Source organism: Kwoniella botswanensis, chromosome 1, assembly GCF_036426115.1.
Source record: "Kwoniella botswanensis chromosome 1, complete sequence".
Taxonomy (NCBI): domain Eukaryota; kingdom Fungi; phylum Basidiomycota; class Tremellomycetes; order Tremellales; family Cryptococcaceae; genus Kwoniella; species Kwoniella botswanensis.
Window position 1 is genome coordinate 7753133 of NC_088599.1, and position 22514 is coordinate 7775646.

General features: G+C 44.0%; 7 protein-coding genes across 7 annotated transcripts; 5 read left to right on the top strand and 2 right to left on the bottom strand.

Moving 5' to 3' along the window:
- Window positions 1–540: 540 nt before the first annotated feature.
- On the bottom strand, window positions 541–2078 carry L199_002923 (uncharacterized protein; the record flags this gene model as incomplete). Its single annotated transcript, XM_064888661.1, has 10 exons — window positions 541–820; window positions 961–1115; window positions 1173–1243; window positions 1316–1427; window positions 1488–1546; window positions 1629–1700; window positions 1769–1790; window positions 1854–1877; window positions 1946–1953; window positions 2030–2078. 10 exons carry the CDS (start codon window positions 2076–2078, stop codon window positions 541–543), a joined length of 852 nt encoding a protein of 283 aa, XP_064744733.1.
- Window positions 2079–2604: 526 nt separating this feature from the next.
- L199_002924 (uncharacterized protein) lies at window positions 2605–4568 on the top strand (the record flags this gene model as incomplete). The annotated part of the gene is made up of 12 exons (XM_064888662.1): window positions 2605–2640; window positions 2782–2880; window positions 2954–3074; window positions 3162–3172; window positions 3236–3275; window positions 3354–3446; window positions 3508–3587; window positions 3704–3756; window positions 3826–3835; window positions 3907–4038; window positions 4129–4377; window positions 4446–4568. 12 exons carry the CDS (start codon window positions 2605–2607, stop codon window positions 4566–4568), a joined length of 1047 nt encoding a protein of 348 aa, XP_064744734.1.
- A 570-nt stretch (window positions 4569–5138) lies between these two features.
- On the top strand, window positions 5139–6588 carry L199_002925 (uncharacterized protein; the record flags this gene model as incomplete). The annotated part of the gene is made up of 3 exons (XM_064888663.1): window positions 5139–5220; window positions 5344–5495; window positions 5692–6588. 3 exons carry the CDS (start codon window positions 5139–5141, stop codon window positions 6586–6588), a joined length of 1131 nt encoding a protein of 376 aa, XP_064744735.1.
- Window positions 6589–7060: 472 nt separating this feature from the next.
- L199_002926 (uncharacterized protein) lies at window positions 7061–8829 on the bottom strand (the record flags this gene model as incomplete). The annotated part of the gene is made up of 4 exons (XM_064888664.1): window positions 7061–7072; window positions 7157–7738; window positions 7794–7870; window positions 7947–8829. The coding sequence occupies 4 exons, from the start codon at window positions 8827–8829 to the stop codon at window positions 7061–7063; spliced, it is 1554 nt and encodes a 517-aa protein (XP_064744736.1).
- Window positions 8830–9246: 417 nt separating this feature from the next.
- Window positions 9247–12274, top strand: L199_002927 (uncharacterized protein; the record flags this gene model as incomplete). The annotated part of the gene is made up of 4 exons (XM_064888665.1): window positions 9247–9535; window positions 9674–10230; window positions 10296–10411; window positions 10516–12274. 4 exons carry the CDS (start codon window positions 9247–9249, stop codon window positions 12272–12274), a joined length of 2721 nt encoding a protein of 906 aa, XP_064744737.1.
- Window positions 12275–12970: 696 nt separating this feature from the next.
- L199_002928 (cystathionine beta-lyase) lies at window positions 12971–16168 on the top strand (the record flags this gene model as incomplete). The annotated part of the gene is made up of 7 exons (XM_064888666.1): window positions 12971–13226; window positions 13297–14146; window positions 14264–14974; window positions 15055–15363; window positions 15429–15636; window positions 15702–15861; window positions 15921–16168. 7 exons carry the CDS (start codon window positions 12971–12973, stop codon window positions 16166–16168), a joined length of 2742 nt encoding a protein of 913 aa, XP_064744738.1.
- Window positions 16169–16534: 366 nt separating this feature from the next.
- Window positions 16535–17935, top strand: L199_002929 (uncharacterized protein; the record flags this gene model as incomplete). The annotated part of the gene is made up of 4 exons (XM_064888667.1): window positions 16535–16566; window positions 16656–17141; window positions 17308–17428; window positions 17666–17935. The coding sequence occupies 4 exons, from the start codon at window positions 16535–16537 to the stop codon at window positions 17933–17935; spliced, it is 909 nt and encodes a 302-aa protein (XP_064744739.1).
- Window positions 17936–22514: the final 4579 nt, after the last annotated feature.

Here is a 22514-nt window from a genome sequence, read left to right on the forward strand (position 1 = left end):
AAGGACGAAATGATGAAAAAGTGTATTAATTTGATGGTTTTGTATTGCATTGGAAGAAAAAGAGGAGCTGTCATTCGAAACAAGACATCATCGTCCTATTTATATCCTCATTTCTCGGACGAAGTAACCTCTCAAGATTACTTACTCATAGAACAGTGCAGAAAACATTAAGATTGGATCCGACGGATCGGTTGTGATATGCCCATCACACCATCGATGATCATGGACTGTACCCATCCTTTCAGGGTAATATTGGTAGTTTGTTGGTAAGCCAAGGGAAACCTCGGTCAACACCGAACTCATGTAAATATCCGAATCCAATGGAAAAGTAAAGTAAAGATCATGAAGATGACTAAGCATCGTGAAACCACATTGAACCACATACATGGATTTCTAAATATACATTTGTACATATCTAACACAACTCATAAGCCATCGGTCACCATACCCATAGCAGACTCAGCATCCCGCTATGATCCTCAGATGGTTCATGAATAATGACTATCCTGCCCTTCGGTGTCCGATCCCACCTACTGACGCCTACGCCTTCTTAGCTTTCTTCTTCTTGGCCCCACTGACATCCTCTTGACTGAGAGGCGGAACATCCGAATTGTTCCTTTTGGTTGGACCATTCGTTACCTTTTGAGCGCCCACGCTCATAGGTCTCTTGTTATTTGTTGGTCTGATCGGAAGGGGAACTTTGACGAATTCACCTTGTTCGACTTCTTTCGCATCGTCGTCGTCAGGTGTGATACCTTGATCTTCCTCGAATGATTGGACGTTATCGATTTGACCTCCGTCAGTGAGCATGCCGAGTAATCTACAGAAGGAGGAGTGAAGTCAACAATGGTAAAACACAGGCGATGAAGTATACTGGTGGAGACGAAGGACGTTGATCTAGATCGATCATATAGGAGGGATCTTTGGTCCAGTCGAGAATATCGCAAACGATATACTCACTCCTTGTAGATCTTTCTTCTGTCTACCCATTCCTTCCTCCACTTGGTAAACTCCATATTAATCTTCTTAGTCTCCTCGGCTGAAAGAGGGTTGACAGCTGCCTCTCCATCGGAAGTTGATCGGAACGGTGCGAGAGCTTTCAGCGTGATCTCGTTCTGCAATAAAAACTAAAGATCAGCCTAATGACAACATGAGGAAGAGAATCTGCTCACATCAGCTTTAACCTTTTCGATCTCTTTGGCGAGATCTTTCGTTTTGGGTAACGCTTCTTTGGATACGAGTTCTGCCAGAAGTACTACGTCAGCGATGACTCTCTCCGGGATGACAAAGCAATGATGAAGATTAGTATACTGACCCGATTGGAGGCTCTTCAATTCCTTCCTTCTCTCTTCCAATTCGCTCTTGGTTTCTTTGATCTCCTCGTCAAGAGATGCCACCTCCTCAGGGGCGAGAACATCAAGGAGAGACTAAAAGATCATGGAGAGTGAGCTGTATTGTCTTGACCCTACGCCTGTGTACCGGCTCACCTGATTGTACAAGTAGATGAGCTGTTTACCATACGGCTTGACCGTGAGTTGACCTTTCTCTATGAAGTGAAGTATACATCAGCGACATTTGTTCTCACGGGGACAGAGGAGAAGAAGGAAAAAGCAAGGAGAGTCACTCACCAGCGAGTGTAGCGAGCACTTTGACAGCAGCTGCTTTAGGTACTCTGTTTTTTAGGTTTGCAGATACGTCGGCTGTAAAGGGTGAGTATGGTGGATCAGCTGAGGTCGTCCTTGATAAGAGAGGGGAAAGGGTGATATACCATTAGCATAAGGCCGATTGGTCTAGATGATCGTTAGTGAATAGGTGAGCTGCACTGTGACGAATCCTGTTTAGAGCTAGCTCACCTCTTTCATATAATTCAGGACCATCTGCGACGACAAATGACAAGCTAGTCAGCTAGAGAACAAAATGCTTATCAGGCGGCAGCTGGACTGACCTCCTCGGCTGAATGCAAATGATCGTCCTGTTATCAGCTGCGTCTTCCTTCCATAGTGTCCTCTTCGCACGAAATGCTGCTCACCCTCATCCCCTTTCACTTGTTTCTCTTTCACTTCCTTCTTGGGAGCCATGATGGTGTTCTGTTTTACTAGAGGTGTGGTAAGTGACCGCGAAGTATGGCAAGTCAGGTAACTGAAAATTGTCAATAATATATGATAAGCGAACAGAGAGCGAAAAAGAAGGGAAGGAAGATTAATGCATGTTGATTTGCTTATACTCTGTGTGTGTCTATCTGTATGCAGATGAGAGGAAGAAAGATACAGTAGATCACCCGGATCAAATCAAATTAGTCGCGTCATCTTCACTTGCGAAAGTGACAATGTTCAAGATCCGTGCGAGCCTGATATCGGTGAGAGATATGTGGGGAAAGAGGGGGCGAGTGAGGCTGATAATCTATTTTGCCGCTTAAAACCTCCAAAGTAGTGACGATGGACGATGGACGATTTTCAGCTGAAATTGATGCTCCTTTGACATCCTTCAACAACGACGAGATCACATACCGCTATACATCAACACCTCTGAGAGAGGCTCATAACCATCTTGAATACGGTCCCACTACCTTGCTCGGCACATCAGAAGATAGAAGGATAGAACAGCATGCCGCCTAAAGCAAAAGCTGCCAAGGATGACAAGGTTGGTTTGGTTCACCCAATGACACCTGGCGAGGAGGGAAGAGGTCGTCTCAGCTTTATTCTTGGACTGATCAGAAGGAGAGGGTGAAGAGAGGGGAAATGGTGTAGACCTGTAGCTGATTCATTATGTCATGTCATCTAGACCTTCGGTATGAAGAACAAGAACAAGTCTTCCAAAGTCCAGAAATACATAGCTACCGTTCAGAAACAACAGGCCGACGGAGGTAAATCAAAGGCGGATGTGAGTTGCGCTAAGTAGCGGTCATGACATTCATGATCTCATGCTGACCTAAGGTTCTATCGGATCGCTGTAGAAAGCGAAAGAAGCTGAAAAGCAAAAGAAGGAAGAAGCGAAAGCTTCAGCATTAGCAAAGAAGAAGATGGAATCGGAATTGTTCAAAACCGCTCAAGTGCAGAAAGTACCTTTTGGAACGGGTCAGTTGAGCTTCTATGATTCGGAGCGAATGGAATCATAGCTAACACGATTTGAATAATATTCATTGGTTTGCTGTGTGTTGACAGATCCTAAAACTGTAAGTTTAGCTAATTCAGGACTGTTTACCAGGAGATGCTCATAGCTGGATTTTGGTCATTAGGTGCTTTGTGTATTCTTCAAAAATGGACATTGCGAGAAAGGTCAGTTTAACTCGGCCATAAGCTCTGCGAGGAAGGTGATTGAAGCTGACAAGCACATGCCATGATATCAATATACAGGCAATAAATGTAAATTCTCGCATGATTTGAACGTAGGAAGGAAAGTTGAGAAACTGAACATATACGAGGATGCGAGGGCACAGAAGAAAGCTGGTGAGTGGAATCTTATCCGTCTTAGCTTGAGGATACCCGCTGATTTTCTCTGCCTGCGCAGATACGATGGATACTTGGGACGAAGAGAAATTGAGGAATGTGGTTACGCAAAATGAGAAGAAACAGACAAATGCTACGGATGTGAGTTAATGTCCAGTCTATTCCCCTCTTGCCTGCTACCTGGTACCTCGGATTGTTCGATAGTCAGCATACACGGATAAGTAGACGGAGACAAACTAACTTTGAGATCGTTGCAGATTGTATGTAAATACTTTATTCAGGCTATAGAAGATAAGAAATATGGTTGGTTGTGAGTACGATTCTTCTCCAAATTAGATGTATCCCGTCGACTGTGCTAATGGAGATGTATATGATATAGCTGGGAATGTGTATGTTTCAAACTTTCAGTCTTCATTTCGGTGAAATAAGAATAGTATTGATGATGATTTTGACCACTTAGCCAAACGGAGGAGACAAGTGCATGTACCGACATGCCTTACCACCTGGATTCGTCTTGAAAGCAGATAAGAAAGCGGCAGAAGACGCAGCTAAGAAGGATAAGATATCGCTGGAGGAATTCTTGGAAGTTGAGGTAAGTCATGCTATCAATCTTGAAATTATGAACGGACAAGCCCCGTATTTAATCTGTTACTCATACATTCGTTTATCTCCAATTCAACAGCGACATAAACTTAAAGCACCTTTGACACCCGTCACACCCGAATCGTTTGCTCACTGGAAGAAGACGCGACAAGAGAAGAAACAGGCTGAACAAGAAGCGCTGGAAAAGGCTAAAGCTACACAGAGAGCTGCCGGTAAGATGACTGGTATGACCGGTAAAGATATGTTTGAGTTCGGTGGAGAGCTGTATGAGGATGATGACGAAGGGGACGAAGAGGACTGGGATATCAGTAGGATGTTGGCTAGATATGTAAGCAGAGTCGTGCTTTTCAACGATCCGACTCGAGATATACTGATTTCTATTGGGTGGTTTTGCAGAGAGAAGACGACACTCGACCTGATGGATATGATGATCAACCTACCAAAGGACAGAACGAGGATGATGGTGATGATGTTGATGGAGTGACGAATGGTGTAGGAAGTGTAAAAGTCTCAGGATAGGTTGAGGGCAGGATATCATCATTTTATAACTATACATCAATTTTGCATGGGGTCGGTTTGAGAGGTGAATTTGTATCTGTTTGAGATGTGTATATTGGTCGTGCTTCTGTCCACTAGATATACTGTTCATGCATTGCATAATATGCATAAGATTGTCATGTGGGATGCTCTTTTCATCTGAATCTGAGGATTGGATATATGGTGCATGGTCGGTCGGGTATTACCGATGACGTCTGAAACCTCACCTAACGACGCATTTGAGATGAAGTTGAGGTTGAATTCATCCTTGTTATCTTTGAACTTTGATCATCATCTCGTCTGAAAATTCATACATTATCCAGCCCGATCGAGACCGATCACAGCCCTAAGAGAAGATCTCCAGCAATCGAAAAGATCAGCAAACCACCCATACCATTTACGAAATAGGATATATATAACCCAATACACAGTTGGCTTTCCTGACCGTGCGCGGTATAAGATAAAACCATCCTGTCCACCTCAAATACTCTCTTTGATCATTACTGGCATCCATCGATATTATAGGGACTCGAAGATAGGCGTAGAAGTACCATGTCAGATATACAAAGTATAAAAATAATCTCGACAGAGGTGGTGGACGTACCTAAATCGCATGTCGTATATGTGATACAGGGTGAGTTGTGAATGTTACATTGCACTAGCGAAAGTCTTCTCAGTATCTGATACCTGGATCATATCACTGAACAAGGTCATGGTGTGGTGAGATAAGATAAGCTGACCATTCCTGTTGGTATAGTATCAACGCCCATAAGGACATGGACGGTCAAACGACGGTATTCAGATTTCATATCGTTGCATTCGGAATTGAAATCGTCAGTGGGTAAAGAACCGCCTGGTAGTTTACCTGCGAAACATTGGAGTTTGATCAAAGGTGTAGGGGATGATAAGGTGAGTGATTGGTGTGTTGTGAATAATGAAATGGAAATTGTATTGTCCACTCTCCCTTTCCTTGTTGCTTCATTCCCCATTACATCTGTCGAATTATACAAGATACAGTCTTTGCAATACCATACTATACCAATCCGAGATCCAATATTCATATATATAATCAAGCTGACACGTCCTTCTTTACTTGTAAAAAAAGCTAATACGCGAACGTCGTATCCTGCTTGAGCAATACCTCATCCTAATTCTCACAAATAAAGATCCATCTTTCAGACAATCATACGGATTCAAGGATTTCCTGTCTGTCCCATCAAACACCAACCCTTCTCACCCTTCTTCGGTCAACTTCACTTCTCAATCATGGTTACTCGAACATACCTCTTTACAGAACCTCCTTCGTTCAGCTCGTTCGGCATTGCTCAAGCGCGACGCACTGGCCTCCATGGGCGATTCGGTCGCGTCGAGAAGTTCAAGCATAGAAGCTAAAAAGATACTTAAAGAGGCTTCACAGCGTATACATACTTTGGAAAATGCATTAGGGTTGGATAGTATGGCTAGCATGGGTGAGGGAGAGAAGAAAAGGAGGTATGAGATGGTTGAACAGTTGAAAATTGAGAGAGACACTTTAAACAGGATGGCAGAAGTGGGTATAAGAACTTCGACTTCGGCATTTTCAAGAGCGTCTGAACCATCTGGTAGTAGTAGTAATGGTTCTTCTGCTTTTGCACCCACGGGTACAACGGGTCCGACGGGGTCGAATGGAGGTTCGTTAAGTTCTTTACCTGGTGGATTCCCTCAAGGTCAACAAATCAGTATAGGAAGGACGTTTGGTGTCAAGTCACCTCCACAGGAGACAACTGAAACTAGACCATTAGATGATAGAGGTTTATTGCAGCTGCAAGTTCAGAAAATGGATAACCAAGATGATCAACTGAAAGAATTATCGAAATTGTTACAAAGGCAAAAACAAATGGGTGAAGAGATCCATCAGGAGATTGGAGAACAGAATGATTTGTTGGACGAGATTGAGAGCGGAGTTGATAAGACGGGTAGGAAGTTGGGCAAGACTAAGAGGGAATTGAATAGGTTGGCATAGAGTCAGATTCATCTTCTAAGTCTACGTCGCATTGTGTGAAGATGGCAATGTTGATAATCGGTAAGGTTGTGGGTATGTCAACTAAGTTGGACAAACATCACAATCTTTTTGTTCACTGTATATACTCGTATTTTGTGTTGTATTTACCTTTCTTGTCTTGATTATACCCTTCTATCTACGTCTACTTATGGGATCCTGGAATGTGATACATATACATGGGTAATTATACATATGAGCACACTGTACAAAGTGAGTCGAACATATGAGGGAATATGCAGAACATGATGGAATGGATATCTGACGAAATAATGAATATTATACAATGAAATTGAGTATCCCGTGTACAGGAAATCTTGTGGTATCGCGATACAGTACTGACACAACATATAGCACTTCTGCATATGTTAATCATTTCATTCGTTCTCTCCGTGTTCCTTCCACTCGCACTCTGAATCAATAAATTCTCTCTATACTAAGGTTCGTTCTGACACAAGGAAATTAGGTTTTCAGCTAACTGTCCCATACGGTAAACCGTTTGCGCCAAGTAACAGCTATTCGAGTGACTCACCGTCAATCCCAACTTCTTAGCTGCAGTCAACCCCGCTACATTCTTCGCAATCCTTCTAAAAGATCTCAGCGCTTCTGATAATTCAATCCCATCTACTAGACACTTGGTCTTCCATAACAATCCTTGATTGGTATATATCTTTTCTTCTTGCCATCTTAGTTCCCTCTCGGCTGAAGAACAATAGCATTCGACCAGCTTTGACATCCCTATAGCAGCTTCATCCGCTTTCTTCAACTCCTCTTCGTTCTCTAGATAAATCGATCGTCCATCAGATGTCGCTCCGACAGTCAAATGATGTTGTTCGAATTCTTTCTTCATGTAGTTGTAGAAAAAATCATATAATGGTTCGTACATCCCTCTCAACCAATTATCAATCGCTTTGATCCCTTCACCCAACCTATCTTCAAGGGGGAAGGAGAAGTACAGACCAGCAATGTAAGCTTCCATCAATGCTGCTCTGACATCAGTCTGGGCTCTGAGTACAGGTAAGAGCTCTGGATGACCGTTGAGTCGTTGAGGGAGATTGTATAGACCTGATAGGTGGGATAAGGTAGCGTTGGATACTAGGTGGGCTTTGAGTTTCTATGTCAAGCAGATCAGAAAACTTGCCCGATCATGAAGGAGTTGTAGGACTTACTGTAGCAGTACCAATAGTCAAATTAGGTTTAGTCTCATGTAACCATGTAGTCACAATCACACCCAATATCGAATCTCCTACAGTACACACAGTCATATCACATCAGCTAAGACTACCCCACCGTAAGGCGTGTAAGGTAGAAGGATAGCTCACCGACATGTTCCAACTTTTCATAATGTTTGATCGGATCATTCTCAGGATCTTCAAACCTTCCCTTCGGTCTTTCAAACAAACTCTGATGGGTGAATACCTGCTTGAGCAGATCAGGGTTATTGATAGGAGGCATAGGGGGTAAAGGGAATACTGGTAATTGTTCAACAGGAATTAAAAGAGCTTTGGCAGTTGGTCCCTTTTTGAAACGTTTGGATGGTAGAGGAAGAGGTAAGATGGGGATGGGGTTATGAGGTTTGAGATCGGTCAAAGAAGATAATTTTCCCCTTTCCCTTTTTACAGAAGTGAAGATACTTCCATCTCTATATCTGAAAGGCGATTCTTCTGGAAGCTCAGAATCGGCTTTCCTTTTTCCTGCAGCTTTGGATGATGGATTGTCTGGTAAGGTTGAAAGTAGTATTGCCGATGAGCTTGATTCCGAAGTATGACCAGGGGGATTGATGTGAGTAGATGGTCTCGGTGTGTGACGAGGAGTTGGAACGAAGCTTTCAATCTTTATGGGTCCATTCTTCAGGTTATGGGATAATCGAGGGGAAGGAAGGAAAGTTGATGATGACGCAGCTTTCTCAGCTGTGGTAAGTTTTACCGATACCTGATTCTCTTGATGATGTTCGTTTTGTGACATTTCCGACACCGCTCTTGTCCAAGCTTGATTCGGTGCGATGATAGAAGAAATAGAGACTAGAGTATTGGCTGGAGTCACTTGTGCCGGAGGTTGAAACGGCTGGTTGATGGCATGACTGATCGCAGTGGGTGCTTCGGACGTCGCTCGAGATCGGGTGGAAGGTGTAGGCGGTACCCAACGTTCATTGGGTATCAAGGTAACAGGTGAGCCTTGTCCTGTTGAGGAAGGCCCTGCCAGCATCCTTGAGATCAACAGAGAGATAGTGGTGGGTGGACTAGGGGAAATAATGATCAAGAAGGAGGAAAAGAATCACAATATAACCTCGTGTATATGGTGTGTGTGTGGGTTTTTTTGTTTTGTGTATGGTGGTGGTGGTGGTGGTCATGCCAAGTGGAGGCACGAGCTCGGTCGGGTGTCATGCAAAGTTACGTAAGTTTATCGGATTCCGGCGGTTTTCAGGCTCAATTGTTTGTTGTTGTAATCCCATCATGACATCTCTCATACTCCCTCCCGTACAGTACGACGATGAGAGTACTGTGATATATACACTATACACCACTTACATCAGAACTCAGAACTAAAAGGGGCAGAATCGCTGCTGATCTTCCTCTGGTATTCCAAATTTACAGGAATCCACCCGGCCGCTCCCATGTCAACATGACCTCCTTCAACGCGTCCATGGCGGCAGCATCATCCTCCACTCGACAAGGGTCTTCAAGTCGACGTCCATCACCTGTTAAACCACAGGATGTAGAAGATGACCTTGCCAGTCGGTCAAGTAGCCCGCGGGTAATCGACAGGAAGGGTAAAGGAAAGGAGAGGATGGTCGACTTTGCACCTGAACCTACAGCTGTACCCGATAGATTGGAAGGAGGGTCAGAGGATGATGAAAGGGAGTTTAGGGAAGATTCGGATACTGAGGACGAAGATGAGGACGAAGAGAACTGTGAGTACTGACATTGTTTTTCTCATCCTAACCTCCCTCTTTTGTTTTATCATAAAATCCCATATTGGTTGGTCGAATTGATCATGGGTAATTGCTGATATACCGATATGTGGGTCCACATCGCTTTTCATATACCAGATGAGGCCGAACGACAACGGCGTATACGTGAGAACCAGCTCATCCTGGCTGAACTGGGTATCGAACCTTCTGGATCGAACACCAACATCGCAGGAACATCGTCATCATCAAATATCAAGCAGAATGGTCATTCTTCCCCTCAGCCTCATGTTACATCAAGTAAGAAACGGAGGAATGCAGGTGATATACCGATATATGACAGATCAGGATACATATTATCTCTTCCTCCAGAGGGTCAAACTCATACTATGGCATGTATAGAGATACCAAGTGATCGCAGATTGAAGAAGAGGATATCGGATGGTGAATATACGGATTGTTCACATTGGGTGAAAGGAGAAGCGAGAAGGTGGAAATATGGTTTTGGCAAAGGTGGAGATGATTTACCTAAGAATGAACCGGAAGACTTAGGTGGAGTAACGAAAGAGTTCAGATGGAGAAGGTGGAGAGGAATAGAGAGGGAATTAAGACGTGAGATGAAGCAAAGAGGCGAACTGGTTGAAATGGATGCTAGACCGGTAGAAAGGGTTATACCTGAAGGTGTATCTGCTTATTCTGTGAGTCAGCTAACCAATGCGTGCATCCTCCGTATAGCTGATGTATGTACGTGCCAACCGACCAGCTCATTCCTGGTGAACCATGCCATCAGTGTAGAAGGAAATCAGATAAACCGAAGATGAAGTGTAGGAACGTCAATCCGATATGTAGAGCTACTTTCTGCGAGACCTGCTGTAAGAGGTGAGCGACTACCTTTCATCCCTTTGTCTCCGTATACATCCGTCATATCCTTTCTCCCTTGAACGAGCCGTCAAGCTAACATTCATCATGCATTTGACCAACAGATACAGCTATTTCGATTTTGACGAAGAATCCAGATCGTTTATCTGTCCTCTTTGCAAAGATTGCTGCAACTGCTCCAACTGTATACGAAAGAAAAATCTTGCCCATCTACTGGGCGTATCGAAAGGGAAAATCCAGAGAAAGTCATTGAAATACGCAATGGGAGCAGAAGCGGGAGATCAACTGAGTGTACAAGCTTGGTTGGAAAAAGCTGTCAAGGATGTCTCCAAGGCGCCCTTCGATCTAATTAGAATAGTAGATCAAGATAAAGATATCATATCGCCTGAAATAACACTATTCGAGGAAGAAGAAATAGGTGAAACGATTGTGGTGGAGAAACCGAAGGCGAAAAGAGCGAGGAAGAATCAGCCTTTCGCATCTATTGGCCAAAAAGTTAAAGTACATCCGCCGATGGTCAGACAAGATGATTGCGGAGTTGATAAACCCAAAGCCGAAAGGGGGAGAAAGAAAAAGGTCGTGGATGCGAATGAGGAAGAGATCATCAACAATCTACCTGAGAGAAAACAAGTAAAGACGAATACTAATAATCTCGTTGTCAAACTCAAAATACCTAAACTGATTCAGAACGACATGAGCATAAAACCGGTGGCTCAGGCGGAAAGGGTGAAAGAAGTTGACTCAGATGGGGATACGGTTGGCGATTGGTCAGATGATGAGGCTATCGATGGAGGTGATGATTCACCTCTCACTTCGTTATCTTCTTTACCTTCCGAATCACCTCGACCACCACCAAGACTTCCTTTGCCACCTCGACCCATCTACGCTCCAATAATGAATATGAACACCGATGAATACCTATCGAGCTTGCCTGGTGTGATTCAGCATCAAGCATTTACGCCCCCCTCTGCCACTTCTCGAGATGCGGTACTACATAGTTCGACGACGAGAGAACATGCAGCTCGATCTGAAAACTCATCACACAGTCGATCATCTCCTGAAGATGGTGTTGACCTTTCTCACCCCAGGAAACGCAAGCGGCCACCACCTCAAGCCAACATCGTGCGACCACCTAGACACAGTTCGTTCTCGACCTCACACTCCAGTCCGCCGGGCACTCAAGCTGTACTAGATCATGCTCCACCACCAATCCTGTCGATAGATAATGGTGGACCGAGGAATCTAACCGGTGATGGAAGTATGCAATCAGCTGCACCCCAGTTACTGTCAACGACGTCTAGTCAATCCCAACGGATGGATATCGGTCCACCACCACTACTATCGTCAATGTCCACGCTTACACCCTCTTCAGACCATCGACTGAACTATTGGCAATCTCGCTCTACGCAAGGGTTTGATCAGACGTTGTACCCCCAACAGCAACTTCCCTCCATGTCACCTTCCTCACCTTTTTTTCCTATGGACTATTCTTCATCGTACAACAATTACACCTCTTTGTACAATGGTTCGAGTGCAGACTCCACTTACTTGGGTAATATGGGATTAGGTGGACCACCACCTTACTCTCATTCTCCGCCTTCAGGATCAGGTAGAAGGTCTTTGGTGTTGAGTCCAAATACTGAAAGACAATATTTAAGAATGAATCACCATACTTCCAGTAGTGTGAATGAAACTCGAACAATCTCACCCAACTCTATAACATTGCCTCTACCGAATATAAAAGGAAAACTTATGAATGTGGAATCAAATTCGAATCACCTTGGTGTACTTAGTACCGCCGGGGAGATCAAGGAGGATGACAAATTCGATAATAGTAAGAATAGTAGTAGACAGACAGAATAATTGATTAGGTAAGGGTAAGGAGATGGTATCGTAGTTGCTTGATACGTTAGAAGAGAACTGCGAGATTGCAGTGATGATGCTGATCATTCAGTAAATGAATCAATGGATGTGTATTTTGTTATAGTGCATTGCACCTTCATGACTTGCACCGCGAAGAACAGAGAAGCGGACGTTAACTTGTTCCTCGACCTCTGGCCATTCCCCTGTGGATGGGTTTTCTGGAATCCATGAGCCGTGTATAGACACCTCTCCTCAATGACTATTCGATAGTCTTATGACTAGCGCGTAGAGCAATATACAATATACAATACCAATCGTACCTAGGGATTCTTCCTCTCCTTTGACTTGATAGCAAACGCCATCGCTCGAAATTTATCGCAATTGATGATATTGAAAAGATGGTCAGAGGGGATATACAAATGAACCAATCTCTGCATGCATAGACAAAGGCAGAGTCATGAGCAGCTCCAGAGACTGATGGTGAAAGCAGGGAGGTTATTACTGAAATGGGTAATAAAATACTAAGTCGGGATTGAGCAAAGTCACCGAACGCTCCGACCGCCTATGGTGTGATTGCTGAAAATACAAAATTACTATCGACTCATCAGCATCACCATATATATACCCCAATACAACAACTTATCTTATCTCTTGCATTCATTGTACCTTCTCTTATATCACCAATAGACTCACAAGATGACTACCCCATCTACACCGGGTGATTCATCGCTCGCTACTTCGGTATACTCCTTATCATCCAAATCACCAACCGAGGCTGAACAATACAAAGCCAGAGCTGCCAATTGGAGATTCTCAACATTATGCGCTTCAGTGGATAACAAGGATCAATATGGCGCGAGCTCAACACCCATCTATCAGACTGCTACTTTCAAGGGCATGGATGGTCAATATGATTATACGCGTTCTGGTAATCCCACTAGAGGAGGATTAGGTGAGTTTATGATCATTTATCTCGCAGTGTAATTGACTCCACACACTAACATGATATGGAAATTATACAGAAAACCACCTTGCTCGACTGTATGGTGCAACGCAAGCATTCGCTTTATCTACCGGTATGACCTGTCTCGACACGATCTTGCGTCTGGTCAAACCTGGAGAGACGGTCTTAGCGGGAGATGATCTATATGGAGGTACCAATAGGTTATTAACCTATCTCGGTACTCATGGAGGTGTCAAGGTTATTCATGCCGATACAACCAGGATAGAAGCACTACGACCATACTTGCAACCTGGAAACAAAGTTAGAATGGTATTATTGGAATCACCTACCAACCCTCTCTTGAAGATCGCAGATTTAGAAGGAATCTCAAAAGAAGTTAAACAATCTTCACCTGATGCTTTGATAGTAGTGGATAATACAATGATGTCTCCCTATCTCCAGAGACCATTGGAGTTAGGTGCTGATATAGTTTATGACTCCGGAACGAAATATTTATCGGGTCATCATGATCTCATGGCTGGTATCATCGCTGTCAAACGACCTGAAATCTGTAAAGATATTGCCTTTTTGATCAACTCTGTTGGATCTGGATTAGCACCCTTCGATTCATTCTTACTTCTCAGAGGAGTAAAGACCATGTCATTAAGAATGGATAGACAAATGGCTACTGCCCAATTGGTAGCCCTGTACCTCGACTCGTTAGGATTTTTAGTACATTATCCAGGATTGAAGAATCACCCAAAGAGAGATATACATTGGAAACAGGCTACAGGAGCTGGTGCGGTCTTGTCGTTCGTAACGGGTGATAAAGCCTTGAGTGAAAGGATAGTAGGTGGAACGAGACTTTGGGGTATTAGTGTTTCGTTTGGTGCGGTTAATAGTTTGATCTCAATGCCTTGTTTGATGTCGTGAGTTTACCTATCAATCCTACTATTTCTTTTCATACCATATCCTTCTATCTTCCCAATTTCCCTTAATCCATCTCACTTGTAGGGATTTTACACTTATGATGACTATGATCTCAGCCACGCTTCCATCTCTGCTGCTGTACGTGCCGAACGAGGTCTTCCCGAAAATCTCATCAGACTCTGTGTGGGTATCGAAGACCCTCGAGATCTCATGGACGATCTCGAACACTCCCTCTTATCAGCCGGAGCTATCACTCCTAATCTTTCGCACTCACCGCTCTCACACTCTCGATCTGCCGAATTATACGCTTCCGATCCGGAAGCATGGATACTCGAACGAGCCAAGGGGTTCAAGCGACCTTCGAGCGAATCAAGTGCTATCGATAAACTAGTATCTGGTGTGAAAAAGGGTCTCGGATTCACTTCAGCTGAACGTAAAACCATTGCAGAAGATATCGTTGTATCAGCACCTGGAAAAGTTATCTTGTTTGGTGAACATGCTGTAGTCCATGGCGTGACTGCTATAGCTTCTTCAGTGAACCTCAGATGTTTTGCCGTCCTCTCACCTAGATCAGATGGGAAAGTAGCATTGGAAGTACCCAATGTAGGCGTAGAAGCCGAATGGGATATCTCAAAATTGCCTTGGGGGTTGTTACCTGTTCATGCCGATACACATCGACATGTTGCCGATAAGGATCTCGATCCTGCTTTACTCCAATCTATTGAGAAATTGGTACATGAACATAAAGAGTTAGGCAAGACGGGTCTCAACTCCTGTATCGCGTATTTGTACCTCTACATGGTCATGGCTGGAGCTGAACCCGAAGCGTAAGTGACTCGCCGATTGGCAAATCATTTTCAAATTGCTGTCATCGATGTCCTACATGCTGACTGTCAATCTCATTCAGCCCTTCGGTCACCTTCACAGCCACTGCCAATCTCCCAATTTCAGCAGGCTTAGGTTCCTCAGCGGCCTACTCTACTTGTATAGCTTCGTCGCTTCTCATTGCCCACTCACACATCAACAAGCCCACTTCCGGTCAATCCCGTCTGTCGGAAGGCGAGACCAACATCGTTGATGGCTGGGCTTTCTTATCTGAGAAGGTGCTGCACGGTACTCCTAGTGGTATAGATAATGCTGTTTCTGTCCGGGGTGGTGCCGTAGCTTTCACCAGATCCGTAGGAGGAAGAAAAGGTGGTTTGGACGGTTTACACGGGTTGGTTGTCTGTCTTCATGCGTTCAATATGCTAGCTGACATTGCGGTCCATCGGTCGTATACAGCTTCTCCTCCATCCGACTACTACTCACCAACACCTTAGTACCTCGGGACACCAAGTCCCTCGTAGCTGGTGTCAGTGCCAAACGACTTGCTGAACCTCATGTGGTCGATCCGGTCCTCGATGCTATCCAGTCAATCAGTGATGAAGCTTCGACATTATTGAGTGGACAAACTCATGTGGAAAGGAAGGAATTGATCGCTCGATTAGAGGTATGTCTCCCTTGCCGATTGTTGATGCAGTTCAATCCTGACTGATGAAATCTTCTGTTCTATAGACTCTCATTCGAGAGAATCACGCTCATCTCGTCAACCTTGGGGTTTCTCACCCCTCTCTCGAGATGGTGGTTTCAGCCACAGCTGCTGAACCATTCAATCTCGCTACAAAGCTTACAGGTGCGGGAGGTGGTGGATGTGCTGTAACGTTGATACCAGATGGTCAGTCAGCTATCAGAATACCCAGTACCAATTTCATTAGCTGATTGCTGGTCTTGCAGCTTTCCCACAATCCTCACTTGACGCATTGATCACTACCCTTGAATCTCAAGGATTCCAACCTCATCTTACATCCGTCGGTGGACCTGGATTGGGTATACATTCCCCTTCGACCCAAAAGGAAGACAAGATCCGTACACCCGAGGAAGGTGAGGGTATGATTGTACCCAAACGAGTCTCTTTGAGGGAGACTCCGATTGAGGGATTGCAAACTTGGTCAGAGAGGGTTGGGAACTGGGTTCATACATAAACAGAACAAGAAAAACGAAAATGTATAGTGTTAGATTCTTTTAGGATAGGTTTCAATAGTTATTTGATGTTCATGTATGTATGATAGATTGATATTGCATTCTCGCGATATGAGTAGTCCGCAGGCATGAGCCGAAGCATCGAGTACACGCATCACGCCGGCGGTGATTTGCTCTGCTGGTTGCTGGTTGTTGGGTGTCAAGCCAAATAAATTTGACTGTCAAGTTTACGAGTACCTCCACTCGATGACTGAAATGATCTTCATCCAATTCGCTTGTTTTCATTTTCATTTTCCGACTCCCACCCGACATATATCTTACTCAAACTAAACATCAACGACAACGAGCGGTCTTGAACGACCGATGGGATGGTCCAGGTATATCGTAAAACTCATTCTTAGTGAGCTTATAGTTTATCCAAAAAAAAAAATCTTTCTCTACTACCATTATAACCTCGCTGACTTATTGTTGCTTCCCTTTGTGATTTAGCCCCGACCCACCTCCTACACCCTTACTAGCGTTCTTCCTCCGCTATCCCAACCCATTCGCTCGTCATGTCTTATCAGTAGATGTCCTCTCTCGAACTGTTAACCCCTCGACTGGACAGATACACACCACGAGGTTGATATTGAAAAGAGGTATATTACCGAAATGGGCTACTAGGTGGTTACCTAATGCTGGACTTTCAGGTGGGAGGGGGTTGGACGCTTGGATTTTGGAAGAAAGTATTGTAGATCCTCCTGAATGGGGTTTGGCCGAAAGCTCAACAAGTACAAATACAAATATCCCAAATATTGGTTCTTCTTCAGCCTCTTCGTCAAAGCGTAGGATATCAAGTGAAAGTGGTAGAAACGAAGACGATTTGGAGCTGGAGTACAGGAGACAACCTAGATTGAGGGTACAGCAGGGGAACTTGAATCATAAGAAGTTGATGCATGTGATTGAAGGTGGGGAGATCAGAGCGGGACCGAACGGGTGAGTTGAGTTGAACTCTTCGCACGTCACACATCTTGCATAAAACCCTCAGTCCTGTAAAAGATATGACAGGATCAATCATCTGTTAATGGGTCGCCGAGGAAGAGAATTACCCGTACAAGTAGAGTATATGCCAAGTTATAGTACTAAACTTGTGTTATTATAGTACAACACTACATCATACTACAGCAGAAGTCAGGTCGAGCTTTGGTGGAGCATGGTCAAATCTGATTAGGCAGAGGATAGAACAGTATGGCGTAGGGAAATTCGAGACGAATTCGGAGACTGTGAGTGTTGAAACATCACAACCCCATACTTTGCTGTGTACCGTATAAGAAAGAAAGTCAATTGCTGATTGTTGATATGTGAAATCTTCGTTATGCGTATCTTGTCCAATCTACCACCTCGCCAATGATATATGCACCGTACTCCAAAATCAACAATTGTCCACACCGCTCTGTCACCCTCTACCCTCTCGTCTATACATCCCTCGTCCTGCGTACTACATCCTACACGCGATGCAGTCCCGCAAAGGCATGTCCCTGATCTTAACACTCCTCCGTACCCGCCACCCACTCCCCGAAACAGCAGAGTTCGAATTCTACCCACCTCCCCCACCGGGATTCAACGATTCATGGTCCGATATCCCTGAAGCTGCCAGTAGGGGCAAGGCCAAAGAAGGCTCTCCGAGGAGTTTTTTCTTGTCGCCCGGTAGTTTGGGCGCATGGGTGAGGAGTAGGAGGGATAATGGGAATGGCAATGGGCAATCTGGTGATACGAGGAATCCGCCATAGTTCATCGTGATCATCCGCAAGGAGACGATAGAGCAAAGAAGGGGAAAGAAGCAACGTGGAAAGGGATGTTACGTCTTGTTGGGTTGACTTTACCTGTTAGTCGATTGTGTTAGGTCATATGTATGCATATATCATAATGTCAGACTGTATATCGAACCGACCGAGGAGAAAATCATGATCAGATAAAGAAGCGATCAAGGGTTCTTGGTACACACAATATGCGCAATCGTGTTAAGCGCGAATATTTGGGTTTACTTGAATGCAAGTACCCCAAGACTCTTTGTGATTGATTGTTTGGTTGTCTGACAAAGTCAGAATTCTGTAAGTCAGCAGCCATTCTAGTCTGGTCAAATTGATCAACATGTCTTAATTCAGTAAGCCTTGATGATAATGAAGACATATAGTTTCAGATAGATCAGGACTCGGTTGATGGAGGATCTATAATCTGCTACATATCGTTAGCAAGGTCGTGTCAATTCAACTGCAGGAGAGATGTATCTACGATCTAGTCTGCTGTATATTATTCGAAAGGGCATGATGATATCACGATGATGCTTGGAAGGTCGTTGGATGAAGTAATCATGAATTACAAATTAAACACTTTCTAGGAAGATAAAGTCACGTCTTTGGACAAGATAGTGACATGTCAGCTGCATATCCAAGAGCCACAAGCAGGACAGTAAGTCATTCATAGCCCCAAATGAAATGTCGTATGTGGCGTATTGAGTACTACTACTGACCCAACCCTGCACAACCCATCATGTGATGAGAGCAATCCACTGGTGTTCGGGTAATAGTCGCAGACTGCTGACTTTTGGGGACACACACAGTACTCGCATATGCGAGAGAACCAAAAGTGTCGGAGGGTTCATCATAATAATGAATCATTTCGTGATACATGATACGTAGTCATAACATTTTATTCGTGATTTTGACGTGAAGCAATCATTCAAATGATAAATTGGAAGTTAATACAAAATGACAGAACACTTTACTTGGTCCGGTTTTACAGTGTTCAGTAGTATATGGATCTTGCCCGCGCCCGCATCGAGACAAGTCAATAACGACAAGGGCATAGCCCGTTGACTTTTGTGCTGTTACACTTTACTTGATCTTCACGTAATTACCCCCCTAACCATCACGATCAGATGGGTAGTTTATAGGCAACAAAGTTGTTTTCCTTTCTGCCCACCGGGATGGATTGTGCCGTAGTTTCCAGCACAAGCACAGCATACTGTAGCGTTTGCTCTTGCCCATCAACACGTCAGGACTGTGTCTACGAGTGCACTTAGAAATTCTAGAAATCGGTGAGGTACAAGATACCGACATGAGTAGCTTAATTGCCGTAAACGACCATACAAATTTACAGCACGTCATATTCTGAGTTTCCTAACAACCCCAGCTCCTCAGCAAGTTTCCTTCCAGCGGAGAGATCTATTCTCTTAGTCTGGTCTAGTGCCGTTCCGCCCCAGAAGGAATTCAGGGTTTTGAGCAGGAGACCCCGATGATGTTACTTGTGAGCCCCTCTTTCCTGTTCGCTTCACACGGCATGGGCGTTCGCGTTCGCCCTTCCCGTGCCGTAGCCCATTATTGCAGAATTCGATGGATCCAGCACTGTCGATGCGAGACTCACAGTCAAATAACGTATTCTGAGCGAAATGTTTGATTTGTTTGGGCGTCGTCGTCATTACCTTGTGCACATCGAAAAACCCATTCGTATATCATACCTGTAGCATAGAAAGCTATTGAAAAAATACAGACAATACAATCGGCCGATTCGATTTCTACTCTTGTGACCTTGACAATTACAATCGACAAAAAAACAGCTCAATTCACCTGTTCTACGGAATTTCAATACCGAAAAATCCAAGAAAATCCTAACACAAATCTCATCTCATCGCACACAGTTGAGTTCTGTGTAACCATTATCCCCAAATAACTCTATTTTAACGCTAGAACCCATTCCCATACGCAACCAAAGTCCCAGAAAAATAGAAAAAAAAAAGAATTATCGCCAAGATCATCGAATCATCCTTATCGCTACGATTCAGCCCGATAACAAAAACCAAGAAAATCAGAAAAGACGTGATAATGCGACAATAACCCATCGCCCCATTTCGTCTTATATCTCACAACAATACATCTATCAGGTGCTACGTAGATCCCGTAGCCTGTCTTCTCTTCTATCCTACTTCGATAAAATCCCTCATCCCTCATCTTCATCTATCAAATTCGACCCACCTATCGCCCATCGGAAAAGTCCGATTGTCTGCGACTACGACTTCCCCCCATCCAACTCTCTTTTCAGTTACCAATTCCAGCTCTTCCCATCGTATAAGATCTAGGACAGGACCAAGGGACTAAGAAAGTATCACGCGTTCATTCCATCTATACAGTACATTCCGGTCAACCTCCTAGTCGAAGTTGACAAAACATAACACAGCATTTCGTCAATTGATATCATCATCAAATCAAGGGTGGTTGTACCTTCAACTTGAAAATCTCGACTTTTTCTGCTTTCATCATCATTCATCATCAACAACCCCGTAACTTGAGAATCTCAGTCCAAGCGTAGTTTAAACGTTTAAACGTGGTCTTCGTTCCTTATATGACGAAAGTACGTATCTCCTTATCGCTTAAACATCCCTCACTTCACCTCACTGGCTTTGCCTCCATCTGCGAGTGTCCCGACTTCGTCTTGGCCCTCCTTGCCTTGAACAGAAGACAACAAGGAATATAAAGATTGGTGGTGCAAAAGGTATCATTGACATCAACTGGTATAAAATAGATTAGAAAGGATAATAGTTGTTTGAGATACATATATAATCGAATCGCACCATCATATCGCTATCACAAATACTACCTATCCCCACTCGACGTCCAAGCGCTCCGGACCACTCCCTGGTCTAGCGAATAGCTGCTTGATCGGTCAAAGAGGATAAGAAATTTGTTTCGCCAAAGGAATTCAGTCTGACCGACTTTACATTAGGTGAAGGTTAGATACATAAGCGGAATTGAATAAGCAACAGGCAGTGGTTAGGGTCGCCACTATATACAGGACTTTTCAAGGTGAGCCATGTCAAGTACAGTCATCATCGTCTCTGCCAATCTATCTAAAATCAACTCTTCTTTCATCATTTGTCAATCCTATCCATGGTGCGGGTCGGCGGAGATCCATGTCTCATTACATTCACGCCTCTGCCGTAATGATCCCTTCATTTGTTGTGTTATTTTGATTCTTGGCAATCTGAGACATACCGTTGTTCCCGTTCTATTAGTAATGCCCATGATCGTCGTCCGCGACTTTGACTTTGACTTTGTTTTCATTTTCGCTTTGTTCTGTCTATTGCGTGCTTGATGCTATACTGCATCCTTAGCATGGGTAACGTGGCGTGGGGCTTTTTGATGGTTGTCGGTTGATGGTCAATCCTTATCTATACACGTCTCCTTTTGCTCATACACACAGACACCTACGCTTTGATCCTTTTGATCCCCTTGAATTTGATCATGCTGACGTATCAATGATTATTCAACTGTTAAGATTGATTGATAGTTACCGAGTTGGTCGAGAGTGTTTAGATCATTCAACGTTCACCAACCATCAACAGGTACTCCTTTGGTCGTCACGCAACTACTTCTAGTGCGATATTTTAACATAAATCAAGGAGATTTACCGTAACTATCTTATTGTTCTATACAACATCTTGCATCACAAATACAAATATCGCCCCCACTCGGTTATCCCCCACTTTCGATTTTCAGTAATCACATTTTAACATCGCCGTTACCACTTCAAAGACATTTCAATATAAAGCCTCGAGGATCTGGCTATCCCAAAGGAAAAGGCCCATCAACATCAACATTATTGACCGTATCTACTACTTCGACACTCGTTCATGTTGTGAACCTCTCAACTTCTCAACTCAAATCTTGTCCACCGAATCCCGCGCCCGCTCGATCTAAAGAAGAAGAAACTTCGGCAAAACCCACCATAAATCTGGATTCGACTTGAACTGAAAAGAGGGCATACCTTTGGTACACAAAGTTTCTGATCAGATGTGAGTTAGGATTCCGGACTTTCATTCCGAAACAAGCTGCGCTTCTACCTTCTTTCTCTCGTTTCGTTCCTCGTCTAACTCGCCTAGACAACGTCATACTCCTCATCCTCATTCCTTTGATTGTTGTTCTCGTCCTTGTCCTTTTCATCACCGTCCCAATCCCGTGTTATCGCCGTGTACACATAATGTACAACGTACGTAGTGCATGTACCGTCCTCTCACTTTTGATCTTATCTCATCCTTTTCGAACGAAAAGAGACGAAAATTCCACTATCTCCTTGGCTTAGCCCTGATCAGCGTTTTTCTTTCTTTCGACCCCTCGAAATTGAGGGAGGTACCCTCAGTATTTCGATTTTGATCTTCCTCTCATCCTTTGTCTTGCGATTCTAAATTTTCTTTCTTTGACATCCTCATCATTGATTGTTCTTGGAATTCTTCGTTGAGCACTTGTCCTGGTCTTATCTCAGTTTTTCGAGACAATTACCATATGTGGGCGCCATCATTGGACATCTTGTGATTCA